Below are 18,966 nucleotides of genomic sequence, written 5' to 3'. Positions count from 1 at the left end.
TCTACTGGCTAGTTTAGAAAACAGAGGGCAAGTGCACACTAGTGTGTAAGGAGAAGGCAGCACTGCCCCTGGTGGACAGAGGCTCAAAGACTAGGTGAGTTGACCAGTCAGTCCCCAAGTCATGGTCTGACTTCTGCTTCTCTGGAAGTGGACAGGCCTCTTCTGGGGAAGTCGTGAAGAAGGTCATGAGGGAGTCTTGGGAAACACTCAGCTCAGCACAGTTGGGTGCGTGGCGGGACCAGGCACTGGACACGCAGCAGAAATACAGTCAGAGGGAGGGGGCTGCTCTGTGCCTTCTCCTTCTAAGCCCACCATGCCTGCCTCCAGCTCTCAGGGAAAAGCTGGGAACTTCTGTGAGTGATCTACGTGTTCCCAGCAGAGCAGAGAAGAGAGACTCTCATCAACACATGTTAAGACAAGCCACATACTGATGGGAATCTGGACAAGCTCTCCTGGGCATTCTGTCCTCAGGTTAGAAAGGTGGCCGAATGGAAGTGGGGTCTTGGTGATGACAGTCTATCTCCTGGGTCACATGGCTGCAGTATGGCTAGTTGCCCTCCACATACAGTGCAGAGCTGTCATCCTGGCATCACTTTTCACCATTCCCCAAGTAATTCCTTCTCATCTCATGTGTAGGGCTCCTGTTTCCTGTATCTGTGTCTTTCTTCTTCTGAGTTTCCTTTTCTGTTTTGGTGAAGCACATTTTTCTTGAGAAAAGGTGTTTAGGAGGTGTCTTAGTCCATTCAGGCTGCTATAATAAAATAATAGTAACAAACTGGGTAGCTTATAAAAACCGGAAATTTACTTCTCACAGCTCTGGAGGCTGGGAAGTTTCGGTGTCTCGGGAAGGCCTGCTTCCTGGTTCACACATGGCAGTCTTCTGTGTCCTCATGTGTTGGAAGAGGCAAGGCAGCTCTCTGGTGCCTCCTTCAGAAGGGCACTAATCCCATCACAAGGGTTCCACCCTCATGACCTAATCACTTCCCAAAGGTCTTGCTGCCTCATACCATCACATTGGGGGTTACACAAATTGGTTTTGAGAGACACAAACATTCAGACCATAACAGAGGGTAAATATTTTGAGAACTTACATGTCTGAAAATGACTATTACTCACACTTGATTGAGGGCTTAGCTAAATATAGAATTCTAGGTCAGGAAAAATTTTTCCTTCAGAACTTTAAAGGTAATACTCCATCATCTTGTTCCCAGTGTTGCCATTGAGTCCAAAGTCATGTGATGTGTCCCTGTAGGTGACCTTTTGAACCTGTTCATTTTGTTCCAGGTGTTCTGAAATACCACAGTGAGGTGCCTGGGTCTCTTTTCACTTCGTGTTGACTTCACTTTGGTAACTCATGCCCTTCAGTCCTAGGAAATTTTTTTGAATTACTTTGTTGTGGATTTTTTTTCCTATTTCTCCGTCCTCTCCGGATTGCCTATTATTCAGAGGTTGAAGCTCCTGGACTAAGCCTCTAATTTCTCATCTTTCCTATTGTCCATCTTTTTGTCTTTTTGCTCTACCAATTGGATAGTTCTTCTATTTTCTCTCTCAACCTATTACTACTAAGATTTTTCATTTCTGCCAACATGATTTAATTTCCAAGAGCTCTTTTATTTTTGCTCTGAATACTCATATATAAATATATATATTTTATAACATGTATGCTATTTTTTTTAATTTAACTGAAGTGTATACTTTATTCATATTTCCTTACTTTTTATATAATGTCCTCTTTCTGGTATACAACATTAAATGTCTCCTAAGGCTCCTCTTGGTTGCAACAGTTTCTCAGACTTTCCTTGATTTTGACAACCTTGACAATTTTGAGAAGCACTGGTGGGTATTTTGTAGAATGTCCCTTAGATGGGTTTGTCTAATGCTTTTCTCATGTTTAGACCGGGATTATGGGTTTTGGGGAGGAAAGTGCCATTCTCACCACTTCATATCAAGGGCACATACAATCAACATGTCTCATCACTGTTATGGTAGCCTTGATCACCTGTCTGAGGCAGTGCCATGTGTATCCACTGTAAAGGTACTCAATTTCCCCCCCTTTCCATACTGTACTCTTTGAGAGGAAGTTAGTATGCTCAGGCCACACTTAAAGAGTAAGGTGTTATGCTTCACCTTCTTGAGAGGGGAATATCTACATAAATAATCTGGAATTCTTCTGCAGAGATTTACCTGTTCACCATTTATTTATTAAATAATTTATTTCTCTTAGTATGAACTCATGGATATTTATTTTATACTTTGAGTCATGGCCCAATGCTATGCTATTCTGTTGCTTACATGGTTCCAGCTATGGACAATGGGAGCTTTTTCAGTTGGCTCTTGTGTCTCTGACATACCAACATCACTGTGTGTGTCTTGCACTGCAGTATGCTCCATGCTCATCTTGTATAGTCCCTACCCATGTTTCTTTTATTGAAGAATGGTATCAGAAAACAAGATCTGGGCTCTGAGTGTGCTTGATGTTTGTGGGCTGTCATTGCTTCTAGGCCATCTCAGCTGAGACAGCAAGGACATATGCGTGTATGCTAAATATTTTTTAAATGGCTGGTTCTTGTTTCAAGAGTGTGATATTTTTTCGTTCTCTCTGAAGCCAGCAATGATGTATTTTTTCTTTTGAGATTTCCTTCTCCACATAGTCTGTTTCTTTCAAGATGCAGTTTTCGGGCCGAGCCCGTGGCGCACTTGGTAGAGTGCTGCGCTGGCAAGATGCAGTTTTCTATTAGATTGTCTTAGTTTTCTTCACCATATGAGCTCAGGCTATTTGCTCAGATTCGAGGTGGGCTGATTGGATGTTCTGAGCATGTGGTGGGGCTTATTGATGCCAAGATTCACTGCTGGGAAATCTGGGGTGTTCTGCGGGGGTTGGGGGGATAGGTGTCATAATGTCAATATCTCAGGCCTTTCCTTCAGAGCTGGGCAGATTTCCAGAAAAGAGCTTTCTGGTCCCCAACCTGAGAGTAAAGGCCCAGCTGCTGGTGCTCTGGGAGATGCCTGGAGGAAGAAGGCTGAGAGCCACAGCCACCAGATAACCCTGTTTCCATACAGCACCCCTGCCTACAGCTGTGCCCCCAGCTCAGACACCCTCATTCTTATCATCTCCAGAGGCTAAACCCCCAGACTTCTTCTTTTGCCAACTGTTTCTGCCCTTTCTCCTGCTGTGTCCTCACATGAACCTGACCTGCCCAGCCTGGCTGACTGGTACAGGAGTGGAAACCCTGCCAAACGGAGCCATCAGTCTTTGGCTGCAGGTTTTCAAATTCGATTTGGCACACAGGACCCCCTCCTCCCCCCCCCTTGGGTAATGGAAGAGCAGAATGTGACATGGGGAGGAAGGCAAACCACACACTGATGCTGATGCTGAGAAGAATGGGACATAACAGCATTCTGGTGACCTCCAAGGTATAGGGTTCCCATGGCCAGCTCCTCTCCTGGATACGACATGATGACTGGAATCTCCACAAAAGCAGCAGCTGGGAAGTTCCACAGGGGAGTGCCCCAAACCATCCCAAGATGAGGCCTTTGGGATTCCAAAGAAAGAAGCACTAAATGCCAGGGTGATCAGTCCAAAGCATTTACTAGGGGAATTCATGTACGGAGTGCTGTAGCGTATCCTCCTGATGGACAGCAAGAGAAAGTAATACTCTACCTAGGGATGTCCACAGCAGCAAGGAGGTCAGGATATGGAGTTTATATATGAGAGTTTATGGAATTTGTTCAGGGCCGGGGCCAGTTTCTTTCAGCATTATGGGCAACAACCTAGATCCGTTCATCAGTTCCTGGGAATGTTCAACGCCTGGTTTTGTATCAAACCTGCTGGGAGGAATCTACAGCTGGCTGGATCACAGAGAAGTCAGGCACAGAAAAAAAGCAGGGTGCCTGGGGGACTTTATGGGACCCTCCTAATAAAAGTCCCCCTTCATCTAAGTGCGGGTTGGTTTTCTACAGCACACAACTGAAACAGTCCTGACTTACACCCCTTAGCACATCTCTGGTCCTTGTAAGCACTGGGGAGAGGAGTTGGGGGGAGTGGAGGGAGAGCAGACAAGGTAGGGGAGAGGGCAGAGAAGGCCTGCATGGTGCGCAGTCTGCAGCCAGCATTTCCCACTTCTCTCCTGGAGCCTCTCCTCGTAGCACGCCCACCAGGCTGGGCTCATCACCCATGCCATTTCCCACAGAACTGAGGCCGGAGAAGGGAATCCCTTGCGCAGAGGAGCACAGTTGGTAAGAGGAGAGCCACATAGGAACCCAGGCCAGTCAAGGGTGGACGAGATGGGAGCCCTGGAAACCTGTTGGCACTGTGGCTGCACATGCAGCTGGTCCCTGGACAGGTCCCCAAATCCCCCTGGCACCCCAACCCACAGAGCCAAGGCCCAAGCTCCTCCTCCCTCTTGTGCTCTCTTCTCCTTGGTGAAGAGCCCAGTGTGGGGCAGGGAAGTGGGCGGTGTCTCTGCCAGCTGTGGCATTGAGGAATGGCCACAGCTGAGAGTCAGGGCAGGGGAGGGCGGTGGCATGAAGAAGGCAGAGGAAGGAGGCTGAGGGTCTCAGGAGGAGGGAACAGGAGGTGGTCTTCATCACAGAGGGTACAAAGCGGGGGAGCAGAGCTGAAGGTAAAAACAGGGAAAGGGGGCAGCAGGCGGGTAGCTGGAATACAGGCTAGAAGGGTGAGTGGCCAAGGGCAGAGGACCCTCTCCAAAAAAAAAGTCAGAAATTGTGGTTTCCTCCCTGACTCCTCCTTCACCCCCATGTCCCACCTCTCACTAAGACCTGACAATTTCATCCCTTTAAACCATTTTTAAACAATTTCACACCTTAAACATCAAGTTTATTTAAGTATAATTTATCTACATTAAAAGTCGCCCTTTTTCAGGTGCTCAGTCCTGAGTTTTGACATAGTTACATGATCACCACCATAATTAAAATATAAAGTATATCCATTCTCCCCTAAAATTTCCTGGGGAGCCTTTATAGTCATTCCTCTCCCACCACTTGACCTCTAGCAACCATTGATATGATTTTGCTTTTTCCAGAATGTCATATAAATGGAATCATAGAGGGTGTAGTCTTATGTTTGGCTTCTTTCACTTATGTGTTTTTGATACTTATTCATGTTGCACAGTTGTCAACAAGTCAGTTTGCTGTGTTTTGTTTTGTTTTGTTTTTTAAGATGACCGGTAAGGGGATCTTAACCCTTGACTTGGTGTTGTCAGCACCACACTCTCCCAAGTGAGCCATGGGCCAGCCCTCAACAGGTCAGTTTGTTGCCAGGTAACATTTCACTGTATGGATGCACCAACATTTGTTTACCCATTCACTGGGTTATGGACATATGGATTGCTTCTGGGTTTTGCCTATGTTGAATAAAGCTGCCATAAACATGCATGCAGAGCTCTTTATGTGGATATGCTCTCTTTCTCAAATACATACTCAGGAATGGGAATGGCTAGGTAGTATGACAAGTGTATGTTTAACTTTATCAGAAACTGCCAAACTGTTTTGCAAAGTGCATATACCATTTTGCTTTCCCACCACCAGTGCATGAGAGTTCTAGTCACCAATACTGGATACTGTCTTTTTTACTATAGCCATCCTTTTGGGTGCATAGTGGTAGATTATCACAGTTTTAATTTATATTTCCCTAAAGTCTTAAAACAGTTTTAAAATCAATCCCTTCTTGACAGCTGCTGCCATGGCACCAGGCCAGGCCTCATCCAAAAGGGCCTTTGCAACAGCTCCCTAACTGGTCTTCTGGGCTTAAACCCCTCATCCCCACAGTCTCACGTGCCCGAGTGATCTTTCTGAAATAAATACCTAATCACATCACTTAATTCCTTGCTTAACACCCTTCAACAGCTGCCCTTTACCTTCACAGCCATGCTTCCACCTTGCGATGATGCCCCAAAGGCCTGTAGGTAAGGGACCAGTCAAGTCACAGCTATGTGTGGCTAACAGGGAGTGGTGGGCATGGTGGCAAACTGGGGGCGTCCTCTAAAGGGGCAGCTGCCACTCAGTTCCAGCTGATCTCTGCCCTTTGGGAATATAGGCCTCATGTTGCCAGACCTTCTAACTATTCAAGAGAAGCCAACAATTGAGATTTTTTTAAAGCAAAGCCTCCCAATTTTTAAAGATTGGCAACTAAATCAGTCCAAAAAAACCTCTCTGGGCAAAACAAGGTATACTAGCGAGCTAAAACCAGCCCATGTGCCACAGTCAGAAGTACCAATCTATCTCAAGGCCCTCCTGACTCTCCAGTTCACTTGCCCTCATCTCCTGCAAGACCAGGTAACTTCTTGTTCCCTGAACACAGTATACAGGTCCTCACTACTGAACCTTTGGGCCTGAGTGCCCTCTCTGCCTAAGCCACTGGCCCAGGATACTTCTGCTGGCTTTCCAGCCTTAGCTGGGCTTCTTCCTGTCCAGGAGTCCTTCCTCAACTGATTCTCCCCCACTCCTGGCAGGCTAGATACATCCATCATGCTTACATGTCCACCCAGGTCACACACACTTGTGACAGGATCTTTTCACTTGCAAGCCTTGACCAGGATTCCTTGTGCTCTTCCAAGGCATGGACCAGCACCCCCTCCCCATCCTGTCACCTTAGCTGTGTCCATCAATGTTCACTGTATTTCATAAACCAGAAAAAAAGGAGTGTCACTGCAATAAACAGAATCCTTATGGAAAACTCAGTATGAAATATGTATAGATGTGTTTGTAGGTACAGTGATTTTTGATTACTCACTTTGTATGGAATGAGTGCAACAAAATCAGGCCTGAAGTGTCTGGGAATTGGTGGCCCCTTCCAGAGGGGAAGCACAGCTCTGACAGCCAGGCTTTTACTAGTTTCCCATAATCTTTGATAATGGCAATTTTTGGTTCCCCGTTTTCTCTTGTGCACCTGAGGCAGGCGGCAGCCAAGGATGAGGTGATAATAGGTGTAGGCAGTAGCCCACTAAACGGGACGTCCTCAATGCAAGCCACACTCAGGAGCTAGAATTTCAAGCAGGAATGAGCCATGAGCCATACTCGATTTTAGAAAACTCCCTCTGGTGGCCAAGGCGGGGGTGGCCTAAGAGGATCTACAGGTGGATCTTTTTCCTCTACTCCACCCCTTCTCAGAGGCCCTGGTGCCTCCACCAGCCAGACCCAGCCCTAGTGCCCTCGGAACGTGGGTCACAGGCTTGCTGCCCTCCCCAAATTCTGTAACCACCCTTCACGACCCCCAGCCTCTTGACCTCCCCATAGGCAGTGTCCTGCTCCTTCCCCCAGCTATGGCCCCAGTCACTATGTGGACCCTGGCAGCCTGTGACTGTTGCTGTACCTCCACGGTCACCATTTATCAACCACTGTCCCCCATTCTTCCAGTCCCCAAAGGCTAACTCCCCTTACCCTATCCATATATCTCTGAGCTTTTTCCCAATGTGTCCAGCCTCCTGGCCTCAATTCCAGCTTTACTATCCAAACATAGATCTGGCAACACCCACCATCCTAGATTCTCCCATCAGTTTATCCGAGACCGCAGGCCTGCTGGAACCCACCCGGAGAGCTGCAGGAGGTAGACGCCTCAAAAACAGCTCCGTGTCAACCCCAGCTCCTAGCGGGCCCTCAGCACTGCACTCCTCTATTCCTCTGAGACAGAGGCTTGCACCCTGCCACCAAGCGCACTCTCCTACCCCTGTCGCTAATGCACTGGGGTCACTTGTCTACCCATGGACATGTCTTCGCTCCCCGTCCCCCGCTACCACCTGAATTCTGGCCGCACCCCTACAAACCCATTCACTGTGGCATGCGCAGCGCCCCCCGCCGCAGCGAACGACAGAGTCCAAGGCCCCGCGCCTCCGCCTTCCCTCGCCGCCTCTGCCTCCCCGTGCCATTACACGCCAGGTTCCTGGACGCCGAGGCCCCGGTCTCCCCTCGCTCTCGCTCCAGGATCTCTTCGAAACGGGCGGGCTACCGTCTCAGACCCTCGAGGCCATCTCGCCGCTGCGAGCCCGCCCTGGCAGCCCCGAGGCCCAGCTCCCCCGCAGCGGTGAGGCGCCTCGCCCTCGTTGGTCCCTCCTCCGGCCCGGCTCTCGGTCCTCTCCGTCCGCTCTCTCCGCCGCCTCCCAGCTCCGAGTCTGGCCGCCGTGCCGCGGGCCCCCTTTCCCGGACAGCGGGCTCAGCGGACGGGCCGAGCCTGCCTGTGTCTCCAGCCCACCGCGCGCACGGCCCGGACAAGGGCGCAATGGCCGGTCGGCCCGCGTAGCAGAGCGGACTGGGGGGCAACGCTCCCCGCCGAGCACTGAACCCAGACCTCCGGCGCCCGGCCGAGCCCCCGCCCCGTCCGTACCGCCGGGCAGCGGCCCGCCCCCCTGGTGCTATTGGCCGCGCCTGCTCGGCTCTCCGCGCGCTGATTGGTCGGCCCGTGGGTCGGTCAGGCCGGGCGCCTAGGCTGCGGCGGCGGTGGTGGCGGCGACGGCGGAGGGGAAGGGAGCCGGACCGGAAGGGTCGAAACGCCCCGGCGCCCCTTACACCGGCGGCGGCGGCGACGGGGCGGAGCGGGGCGGGGCGGCCGGCAGAGCCCGGGGTAGCGGAGCCGGGAACGGCCAGCGCTCAGCGCCGCCAGTCCGCCCGCCCGCTCTCTCACCCTGACGCGGCGGCGGGAGGCGAGGTGAGCCCGGCGGGCGGGCTAGGCCCGGCGGGGGCTCCTTGGGCCGGGCCCCGCCGGGTAGAGATATCGGGAGAGCCGCGGCTGGGATCTGGGGGGCGGGCCGGGGTCTGAGGGGCGCTGGCGGCCGCCGCCCCTGTCCTCTGATATGCAGCAATCGTCCCCTCCTGCCCGGCTGTCAGCAGCCCCTGGGCTGCGGGCCCGCTCCTCGGCCCGGCCCCGCAGACCTGTCCGTGGGGTCTGTGGGCGCCATCCCTCCCGATTGTGAGGCACGCAGCTGCACTACCGCCCCGGATGCTCAGGAACCCGGGGTCTGGTCCCCGCGACCTTGGCCAAGGCGCTGACCCCCCCGCTCTTCTTCGGGAAAGTGGGGGAAATGTCTACTTTTTTGGACAGGGCTGTTGTCAGACTGTGTGAAAGCTCCTTGGCAGGAGCCCAGTACACATTTATGGAAAATTTACCAGGATACGGCCCCTTGCTGCTGTGAGTGTGGTAGGAACCCCCTCCCCATCCGCCCAGGGTCCCCCACCCCCATCCCCGCACTCCTCAGTGCCTTGTCATTGGACACTCAGGGTCTAGCAACGCCAGAACGGGCCCTGACCATCTGCCGTACTACTTCCCCTACCCAGAGCACTGCTCTCGCATCCCACTTATCACAACTGCCTTGAACATGCCAACCCCCCATTTACCTCAGGACTTTTGCTCTTGCTGTTTCCCATGGTTGGAGTGTCTGTGGGATCTTTACACAGCTGGCTCTTTCTGCTCCTTCCTCTGGTCAGATGTCTCATTTTCAGTGAGGCCTTCCTTGACCACCCTCTTTCTTCCCTTAGTCATTCTATTTTATTATTTTGTTTAATTTTCTTCGTAGCATTTTCTCTGATTTGAAACTATTCTATTTATTTGCCTATTTTCTGTCTCCCCAACTGGGATGTAGCTTTATGAAAACAGGTAGTTGTGTGATTTGTCCACTGCTTCATCCCCAGTGTTTAGAAAGCACACAGTAAGTATTCAGTAGTATCAATTCAATGAATTAATGTGTGATCTAAGGAATGACCCTGCCTTCCTGTTATCTGTGCTTTATCTCTTCATTTAGTGTCGTCTAACTTACTTGTGAAACTTGTAAGCAGATGGAAGCTTGCTCTCATTTTGTGAAATGTCCTTGACCCCTTTATTTGGTAACTGTCAGAACAAGCTGTGATATAAAATCTTACATTTTTATAATAGTTTAGCTTCTTTCCACACATTCAGGAGACATTTACTGAATTCTGCATTATCTAGGTCAGCTTTTTGTTAGGCCCTAGGGACACAAAGGAGATAGCAACAGGGTCCCTTTCCCCAGAGAGTGCAGGAGCCCAATGGAGAAGGCAGGCCAGCCGACAGTTCCACAACAGTATTTGACACCTGCTGTAGTAGAAGGGCCTGAGCCATGGAAATGTGGAGGAGGTAACAGGTGGTGCTTGTGGCCTTGAAGGATGATGAGGAATTTGCCAGGCAAGAAAAGGCACAGAAATGTGAAAGGACAGGGCTAAAGAAGGACCTTGGCCCAGTGCAAAATGTCAGTTGTAAGAGCACGGAGTGGTGGGGACTCTGGAGAACCAGAACCTCACCCAGCAATTTTCTAAAAGAAGTCAGAACTCCAAATTGTATCAGTACTCTCCTGATTTTTAAATGTTAGCAATAGCTAATCAAAGGTTTTTCAAAGTGCTGTGAGCCAAACCAGATACAGACCTCATTCACTTTGGTTGCAGGATTGTCAACCTCCAAGGCAGGCTATGTGGGAGGGAGGAGCTGTGAGGAGCTAGAAAGGTAGCCTGAGGCCAGGGAGCTAGGCTCTGAGTGCCTAGGTACTCATTTGATTGTCACTGGAACTTTGTAAATAGCAGCTGTAAAACCCATATTACAGAGGAGGAAATGGAGGCTCACGAAGTTTCAGCAGTCTGCTTCATAGCAAGCAGCTTGGAATTTGAACCCAGGTCTCCTGCATGTCAGCATTTTTTTCCTGGCTCCCTCAACTCTTAGTGTTCTCTTTTGGTTTTTAATTTGTTCTGGAAGAACAACATTTAATTTATTTAATGTTTTTCCTCCATTTAGCCTTTTTTTTTTCCTTCAAAAGATTCGTGCAGGGTTAATAGTAATCCTATTTTGGCATAGTCTTCTCTGGAGAGCTTTGATTTTCCTGAGAATTTAATTTTAATTTGAGTTCCTGAGAACTATAAAATAACTTGTTAACAGATTAAAATGTGTTAATTTGGTCTTCTACCTAAATGTTAGAGGGTACACTTGAATTTGTCTATTTAAAATAAAGTCTTAATTTTCTGGATGAAAAAAGTGCTAGACAAAGCAATTAACAGTGAGTAAACCAATTGTTTTCATGATGCATAAGATAAAACAGAAACCAGATTTTTTGCTTAAGACTATTGATTTAGCAGTCGGGCAACTATTCTTGGTCTAAGTGTGTATTTATACTTAACATATGATTGGAAAGATTCCATTTTTACATAATTTTCTTTAAGAATAATTAATTCTTAATAATTTGTAGTTGGCCTTTTTGTGATTGTGTGAACTAGTTTCAACATCAGTCCTTTAACTTCAGTATGGGAACTTTTGAACATATTCAAAATAAGCAGAATAGTACCCAGCTTCAACAGCTACTGGTCGGTCTTGTTTCATCCCTAACCTCATCCACTTACCCCCATATTATTTTCAAGCAAATCCTAAACAATGTGTCATTTCTTTTTTTTTCTTTTTTTGGCAGCTGGCCTGCATGGGAATCCGAACCCTTGATCTTGGTGGTATAACACCATGCTCTGACCATCTGATCTAACCAGCCAGCCCCCGTTTATTCATCCATGAATTTTTCAGCATACTTCTAAAAGATAAGGATTCTTTTTCAAACTTGAAAAAGCAATGATTCCTTAATATCATCAAAGTCAATATTCAAATTTCCAAGTGTCCCCCGAGTTTTATAGTTTTTTAAATACTTTTGAGGTAGATCCAGATAAAGTCCAAACACTGTGATCGGTTTATATATCTTTTAAATTTATTTTAATCTGTAGATTCCCCCCTATTTCATTTTTCTTTTACTTGTAGCTTATCTATTGAAGCAATTTGGTTTTTCTATAACATTTCCTTAGTTGGACTTTTACTGATTCCATCTCTGTAGTGTAATTTAATGTGTTTTTCTGTATTTCCTGAAAATTAGTTGGATCTAGATGAGGCTTGGTAAGATTCAGGTTATATTCTTGTGTCAAGATGCCTTTCTGGTAGGCTGTGCTCTTCCATCTAGAGGCACCCTGAGATTCTTTGCTCATCCTTGTTTTACAGATGAGTGCAGTCACTTGCCCCAAGTCACCCAGTTAAGTGGCAGACCCACTGGGGTCACATACTGACTCCAAAGTCCTGATCTTAACCACCACTCCACGCTGTCCTATCACATTTATTCTCCTGCTTAGTTTTGCCTTTAACAAACATTTACTGGGCACCCACTCTATAATTAGTAAAGGATTTAGAAATAAATCAGACACATTTTCTGCCCTTAAGGAGTTCACAGAGTAGAAGCAGAGGTAGACTAGCAATGCAATATAAAATGAATACAGTTAGGGGTGGCAAAAAAGAGGGGGGGCATGCCCAGCACAGTTTGAAGGGAAAGGCTATAGAAGAAAACTTGCAAGAGAAGCAGGTGCTTGAACTAGATTTTAAAGGAGGATGAAGGTTGGCCAGGAGAACAAAATGGGGAGGGAAGTCATTTCAGGGAGATAGAACACCTCCGGCAGAGGCCTAAAGGTGTGCAGTAGCCAGTATGTCTGCTGACTCCACGTGGTTTGATATTGCCCAAAAGTGGACCAGAGGTCCTATAGTCTCCTGTGCTGTGCTAAGGATTTGAATCTTATTCTCAAGGCAGTCAGTCACAATTGAAGGAATTCAGACAGGAGAATGGTATGATCACTGCTTATTTTCAACAAATCTCTCTTTTTAAAAAATTCCTTATTTTGAAATAATTATAAATTCACAATAAGTTGCAGAAAAAGTACAGAGAGGTCCCATGTACCCTTTTACCCAGTTTTCTCCAGTGGTTTTATATTTACATAACTATAGTACAGTATCAAAACCAGGAAATTGGCATTGGTACAATGTGTGTACAGTGTCATTTTATCACATGTAGAGGTTTGTATAACCACCACCATCACAATCAAGATACAGAACTATTTTATCATCCCAAAGATCTCCTTATGCTACCCGTTTTTAGCTACAACACCCCTCTACCACCCCACCATCTATAACCCCTCACAACCACTAGCCTGTTCTTCATCTCTGTAATTTTGTCATTTCAAGGATGTTGTATAAATGGAATTATACAGTATGTGATGTTTTGAGGTTGTCTTTTTTCACTAAGTGTAATGCCCTTAAGATCCACCCAAGTTGCTGCATGTATCAATAGTGTGGTTCTTTTTATTGCTAAGTAGTATTCCATGGTATGGATGGATAGCAGTTTGTTTTACCATTCACCCATTGAAGGACAATTGGATTGTTACCAGTTGTGAGCTATTACAAATAAAACTGCTATGAACATTCATATACATGTTCTTGTGTGAACAGATCTCTCTTTCTAAAGTGATTTGGGTACAGTGGTTTGGAGGCTGGGAGAGCACTTCTGCTGTTGCTGGGTCTGGGGAGTATGAGAAGGCCTTCCCAGAGCACTGGGGGTGGTGGTTGGAGAAGGGATGGACAGGCTCAGGAGAATGGCTGGCAGAGAGGAATCCTTGCTGGATCTTGAGGATCCATCAGTGAGTCAGGTGATCACCAAATACTAGTTGTTATTCTGTATCATAGTATATACGTGGTTTAAGAAGTAATGTTCAGAAGGATGGCCCTGAGAGACTGTAAGGTTTTGATTAGCAAAGAAAGGTTAAGTTGTTATGCTAAGCTATTTTTTATAAGAAATAAAGTAGGAAAATAGAACAATTTATTAAAAATTTCAGTAGCAGGTATTGAAAGAAAGAGGGTGATTGTGAGAATCTGCTTTTAATCACATTAATTGGTTTATTTAAGTATTGCATGTCCTGGGTATTATGAAACTTTAATGTGATTAAAGGTTTGCATCTGTGGATCACTGAATCATCTTCATCATCAGAAGAAAAAGCATTTTGGTAGGGGGAAGCCAACTTGATGAAATGTGAAGGCTATGTCCTGACCAACCCTTTGACACATGGCTTTACTTTCTAAATAAACTTAGTGATATTAGAGTGGTATGTTGGGAGGAACATGAATATTGAGATGAAACACACCTAAATTAAAATCTGGGCCATGCCAGGAACTTGGGCAGCTCTGTTTCTGTCTCCAATCCTCAGGTTCCTCATTTTCAGAGTAGGAATAATAATATGCCCTCACAAGTTGTTATGAGAACATTTATAAATAGGTACCCAGAGCCTGGCACACTCTCCTGCCCCCAATCTCATCTGCCTCAAACTCATCCTCTGTACAGGTGTTAGAACGATCATTCCGCAGCTTCTCATGTTAAATATTTTGTTTAATCAGTTTTTTTTAATGTGAAATATGTGCATGGTTTAAAAATAACAAAAAACAGAACAGAAAGTTATAATGGGAAGAGTGAAAGTTTCTCATTTACCACTGTTTCTCCGTACTTGCTAGCATAGTGTGTGTTCTTACATAGATTGGCATTTACTATGTACACTCTTCTTCAACTTTCTTTATTTCCTTTATATGTCATAGACATGTTTCAATAACAGTATCTAAAGTCCCTGCATTCTGTTTAATGGCTTTATTGTACTTCTGTTCCATAATTTATTGTCAGTCCATAGTGTACATTTTAGGTTATTTCTGGTTTTTTGCCTGTTGTGAGAAGTGCTACAAACATCCTTGCACAAATAACTTTGAATACTTGTTCACATAACATTTGTCAGATATATTTATAGAATTGTAGTTACCAGGTTAGGATTCACGTGCATTTAAAATTTTCATTAGCTATTACCTGTATTCCTTCCAAAAAATGTTTTACCAATTTACAACTCTTACCAACATGTATGAAAGTACCCGTTTCCTCATGCCTTGGTTGATACTGTGAACAAACAAGCTCAGGTCTCTCCATCTCCAGGAAACATTCCTTTACATCCCTCTCTCCCTGCTTTTAAGGAGCTCATGGTCTGGGGGAAGGAGGCAAATTGCAAAAGCTGTTACAGTACAGCCCGATGGTGCTGCTGAGTGCAGAAGTGGTATGAATGGAGCACTGTGCTGGTCTGATGATAGTGGAGATAGCAGCACATCCTGGGAGCCAAGGGTGAGGAACCAGCACCCACTGGTATGGGAAGCAGAGGCAGCAAACGCAGATTTCTGTGTATTGCTAATGTAGTTGCATGAGGAATTCTAGTACTTCCTGATTTGTTAAACTGTTTTCTGAGTCCCAGTTGATGGTCCATTTTGCTGAAATATAATCTCAACAGAGTTGATTCATTAAGAGCTAAATTACATGCTTTCTCAGGTTGCCTTGAGGTACTTTCTTTTGCTCTCATGAAGCCCAAGCTTGACAGAGAAGGTAGCTTTGACACATTCTCTTAGTTGATTTTTTTTCTGCCTAATAATAAAGGTACCTTATTTTAACTTTAGAATTATTTTAAATCTTGCAAAGAAATGATATTAATAATTCTAGAACCTCAGATGATTGTGCTCCTAAACTTCAAAGAAACTCTCCTAATATTGTACTAGTCAGAGTATGGGTTGCAAACAGCTATAGCAGAGAGAGTTCCAGAGTTGCTGAACAAAGTTGAGATTGATTTGTGCCAATCCCAACTTGGACAGGTGGTACAGAGTGGGAGGCAGCTCTGTGCCACAAGGTCACTCAGAAACCCAACTGGTGGGCCGCTCTACCATCTGCAGCATGTTACTTCCATCTCTGGATCTACAACAGCTGATCCCTCAGCCATCAGTAAGGGAGAAAGATAGATTGCAGGGCAAGCAGCTTTCTGTAAAAAATGTGACTGGAAATTGCACACACTGCTTCTAAAAAGTTGGTCATATGGCCATACCTGACCCAGGAAAGCTGCCAAATATCGTCTCTGGTTGGTAGCCATTTGTCCAGCAGGACTGGGGGGGAGTGGATCCTACAATACATCAGCAGCCTGTATCTCAGTCACACTGTTGTCCCTTAGGAACTTCACACCTTCCTGTCCAAAGCTGCACTTGCCAACTCTTTCAACGTATCTTCTGCTTACCTCCATCTGCTTCACCCTCATTTCTCCTCATCTCCTCCAGGTCAGCAAGTCACGTAAATTCTTCCTGAAAGCCATGAATTTCCTTCTTTATCCCACCTGTCATTTTTACCTGACCTCCTTATCTTCAGTCTTACCTACTCTAGTCCATTCCTTTCTTAGCTTCCTGAATAACCTCTCTGAAAGACAAGGCTGATCATGTGCCTCTGGTGCTTTGATGACTTCCACAGCCCTCAGGACCAAGCCCACCCAGATGGCTCTGACTGGCTTCCAGGATCCGTGGTGGTGTGGCCTAATTTTCTCTCTTCAGCGTCATTGCCCCACTACCTGGCAAAACTAAAGCTCAAGTGACTTGTCACATTCAGAACATGCCTCTACCTCTCTGTACATGTTACTTCTCCTCCCCATATCCCCAACCTTCTCCATCCTTCTGGGTTTAGGTCTCTCCTTGTGTTGGGTCTCTTCCTGGGTGTTCCCACTGTGTGTGCTTTGTAAGCTTACTGAGGGCAGGCACTGTGTTCTGGAACGGGAGTTCATCCACAGTGGGTGCTTAGTAAATGTTTTGTGATGACCATTGTTGCTGGTGTATTTACAATATGGCAAAGGAATAGCTGCCACCAATACAGCGGGTTTTAACAGGTGCTTGCCCTTTTACCATCTGTCTCTAATCCTTTGCACTTGCCTGCTGCTGGCAAAACAATCTAAAGTAGGTTCCGCCTCCCTCATGAAGCCTTCCTTGTCTTCTGCACTCCTGCCAGGGGTAGGATTTCTTTTGCCTTTTGCCTTTGTTTACATTTTGCTTATGGCCCTTACTTCATTGTAAGTTGTATTATAACATAGACAATGAACTTGCTCCTCACACTTCTCCCCCACATAGTGAATTATATACTGCTTTAAGACTGGTTCCTAGCTGATCGTGGTATATCTCCTACAGTACTTATCACTTTCTTGTACAAAAGCATCCCCTAAATGTTGAATTGTTTCAGCTTCTTACAAATTATAAATAACTTAATCTTTAGAAAAGGACATTCCTTTAGATGATAGTAAAATGAAGCAGGATTGTGGGAAATCATTAAATGCTGTGGTGTGCGTCAGGTCAGCAAAGGTTTATTAACTGCTTATGCTGTCCCAGGGGCCAGTGCCTCCCTGTCCTCCTGTCCCTGGAATGTGAGACACCATGGTGAGCAAGACACACAGGGCCTTCCTGGAGTTTAGGATACAGTGACCTGACAGACTGGGTCAGCTCCTCTGTCCCCTCCTCACAGCAGTGTGGCTTGGGTGGTTATTCCAGCTCACTAAGCCTTGGGTTGCTCCAGTGTAACAGGAGACTGACAACCTAGTTGTGCGGGTCCATCAGGAGCAGTCCTGGCCAGGTGCACTGATGGCTCTCAGCAGGAGTGGCTGGTCAGACTAATAGCTGTGTGCTTCAGCAGTGGTCAGTTGGAGAAATTATTAGTTTGACTTCAGTCCTGTGTTTAAGCTTGTTCTTAACCAATTTATTTCCATGTTTAAGGGAAATCCTAGACATGATTGTGTTGAAATACAAATCATCACTACAAAAACTCTCATTGGATAGGCATTAAATATTAGATAGTAGAACAAAAAGGCAGGACTTTGATGGAGCTGTAGAATAAAATTTAAATTCTGTGTTTTTTAACAGTATGGAATATTTACCTATATGATTTTATTATTGGATTTATAATTTTTTAAAAGGTCAAAAGAAATAGCTTGTTGACTTTTAAATAAACATCATCAGACAAGGGCTAGGGAACCAAGTAAATGTAGCCACCTGCCAATTTCTGTGTTCTTTTTTTGTATAAAATCATCCAGGTTCCTGCAGAGTAGGAATCTCAGCCTACTGCCTACACCACAGAAAAGCTGCTTTCTGGGGCTACTGGTTTATACTCATACATATGTAAATAAACTTCATAGTGTCGATATTATTGACTGTAGGTTGCAGCAGAATTCTTTGTATATGGATATCTATACTGAAGCCCAGTAGTGGTGTGAGGCTTGGGGATGCAAGCCAGTTCCTGGCCACTCTCATGAGGCAGGGGCACATTATGGGTATGCACGGCACATACCAATAGCACCAGTCTTCTACCAGCCTGTCCTTTTGGCATATGGATCTAGCTTTCTGGTTTATCACTTTAACTGGAATCTGTGGACTTAGCAGAAGACTGGTCCATTTCTTCAGGAATTTTTGAAGTGATCATTTTGAGACAGTACACCCATCTCTGGTTGAGATAGCTAGGCATAAACTGGTTCCACAGGAAGCAAGCTGATGAGAAGCATATAGGGCTATAGTTTTACTATGGCTAGCAATAATGTATACATTCTTTTCCCCACAGGTGGTTATTTCCTAATCCAGTCCCTTAAAATGTGGTCTTGTGGGCCTCAAAATTCCTTCCTGTTATAATGGTCTTGTACCACTGAAATATATTTGCATTTTTTGTGTCTTGCTTAAGTTCAGAACTTGTTCAAACTGAGTTTTTCAACTTATAGCCACATTGTGTTATATACCAGTAAAGTTGAAACGCTATTAAGTGAGCTATGTCTTGAATAATTTCAGTAAGAATGCACATTCATTCTGTTTTTCTTTTAAGGAATCTGACAACTCTACCAGGTCTTCGGAATATTGTATGACACTACATCATGAGTGACAGTAAATGTGATAGTCAGTTTTACAGTGTGCAAGTGGCAGACTCAACTTTCACTGTCCTAAAATGTTACCAGCAGTTGAAACCAATTGGCTCTGGAGCCCAGGGTATTGTTTGGTAAGTATGGTGTGTTTTAATAGTGTGGATTGAGTGTTTGCTGTAATAAAAAGTAAAACTAAGTTGTCAGCATTTAGAAACACTGATGATAAAAAATACTCTGTTATAGGTTTTTGAGCTAAATTGAATCAACCTCTTGCTCTAGCTATATGTAGTCAGGTTGTAGGATACAAACCCAAATTCTTAGAATGCTGCATAAATTTAAATAGGTAACAATTTTTCTTTTCCTTTGTTTCTTTTTTTCTTTTTCTTTCTTTTTTTCTTTTTTCTTTTTTGTTTTGTTTTTTTTAATTTTCCCTGTCATTATATC

The 18,966-nt window shown here is 45.6% G+C and overlaps 1 protein-coding gene across 3 annotated transcripts in view; it reads left to right on the top strand.

Annotated features, from left to right (window-relative positions):
• Window positions 1–8,464: 8,464 nt before the first annotated feature.
• MAPK9 (mitogen-activated protein kinase 9) overlaps window positions 8,465–18,966 on the top strand; it is a 47,940-nt gene continuing 37,438 nt past the window's right edge. For all 3 annotated transcript variants that reach the window (XM_063085277.1, XM_063085280.1, XM_063085278.1), the window contains exons 1-2: window positions 8,465–8,659; window positions 18,486–18,656. In XM_063085277.1, coding sequence (XP_062941347.1) covers window positions 18,535–18,656 — 122 coding nt within the window. In that variant the 5' untranslated portion in view covers window positions 8,465–8,659; window positions 18,486–18,534. The remainder of the gene's footprint in view (window positions 8,660–18,485; window positions 18,657–18,966) is intronic.

This window comes from Cynocephalus volans, chromosome 2 (genome assembly GCF_027409185.1).
Source record: "Cynocephalus volans isolate mCynVol1 chromosome 2, mCynVol1.pri, whole genome shotgun sequence".
NCBI classification, from domain to species: Eukaryota; Metazoa; Chordata; class Mammalia; order Dermoptera; family Cynocephalidae; genus Cynocephalus; species Cynocephalus volans.
Note: the sequence above shows the minus strand (reverse complement) of the source record. Positions and strands in the feature narration are given on the sequence as shown.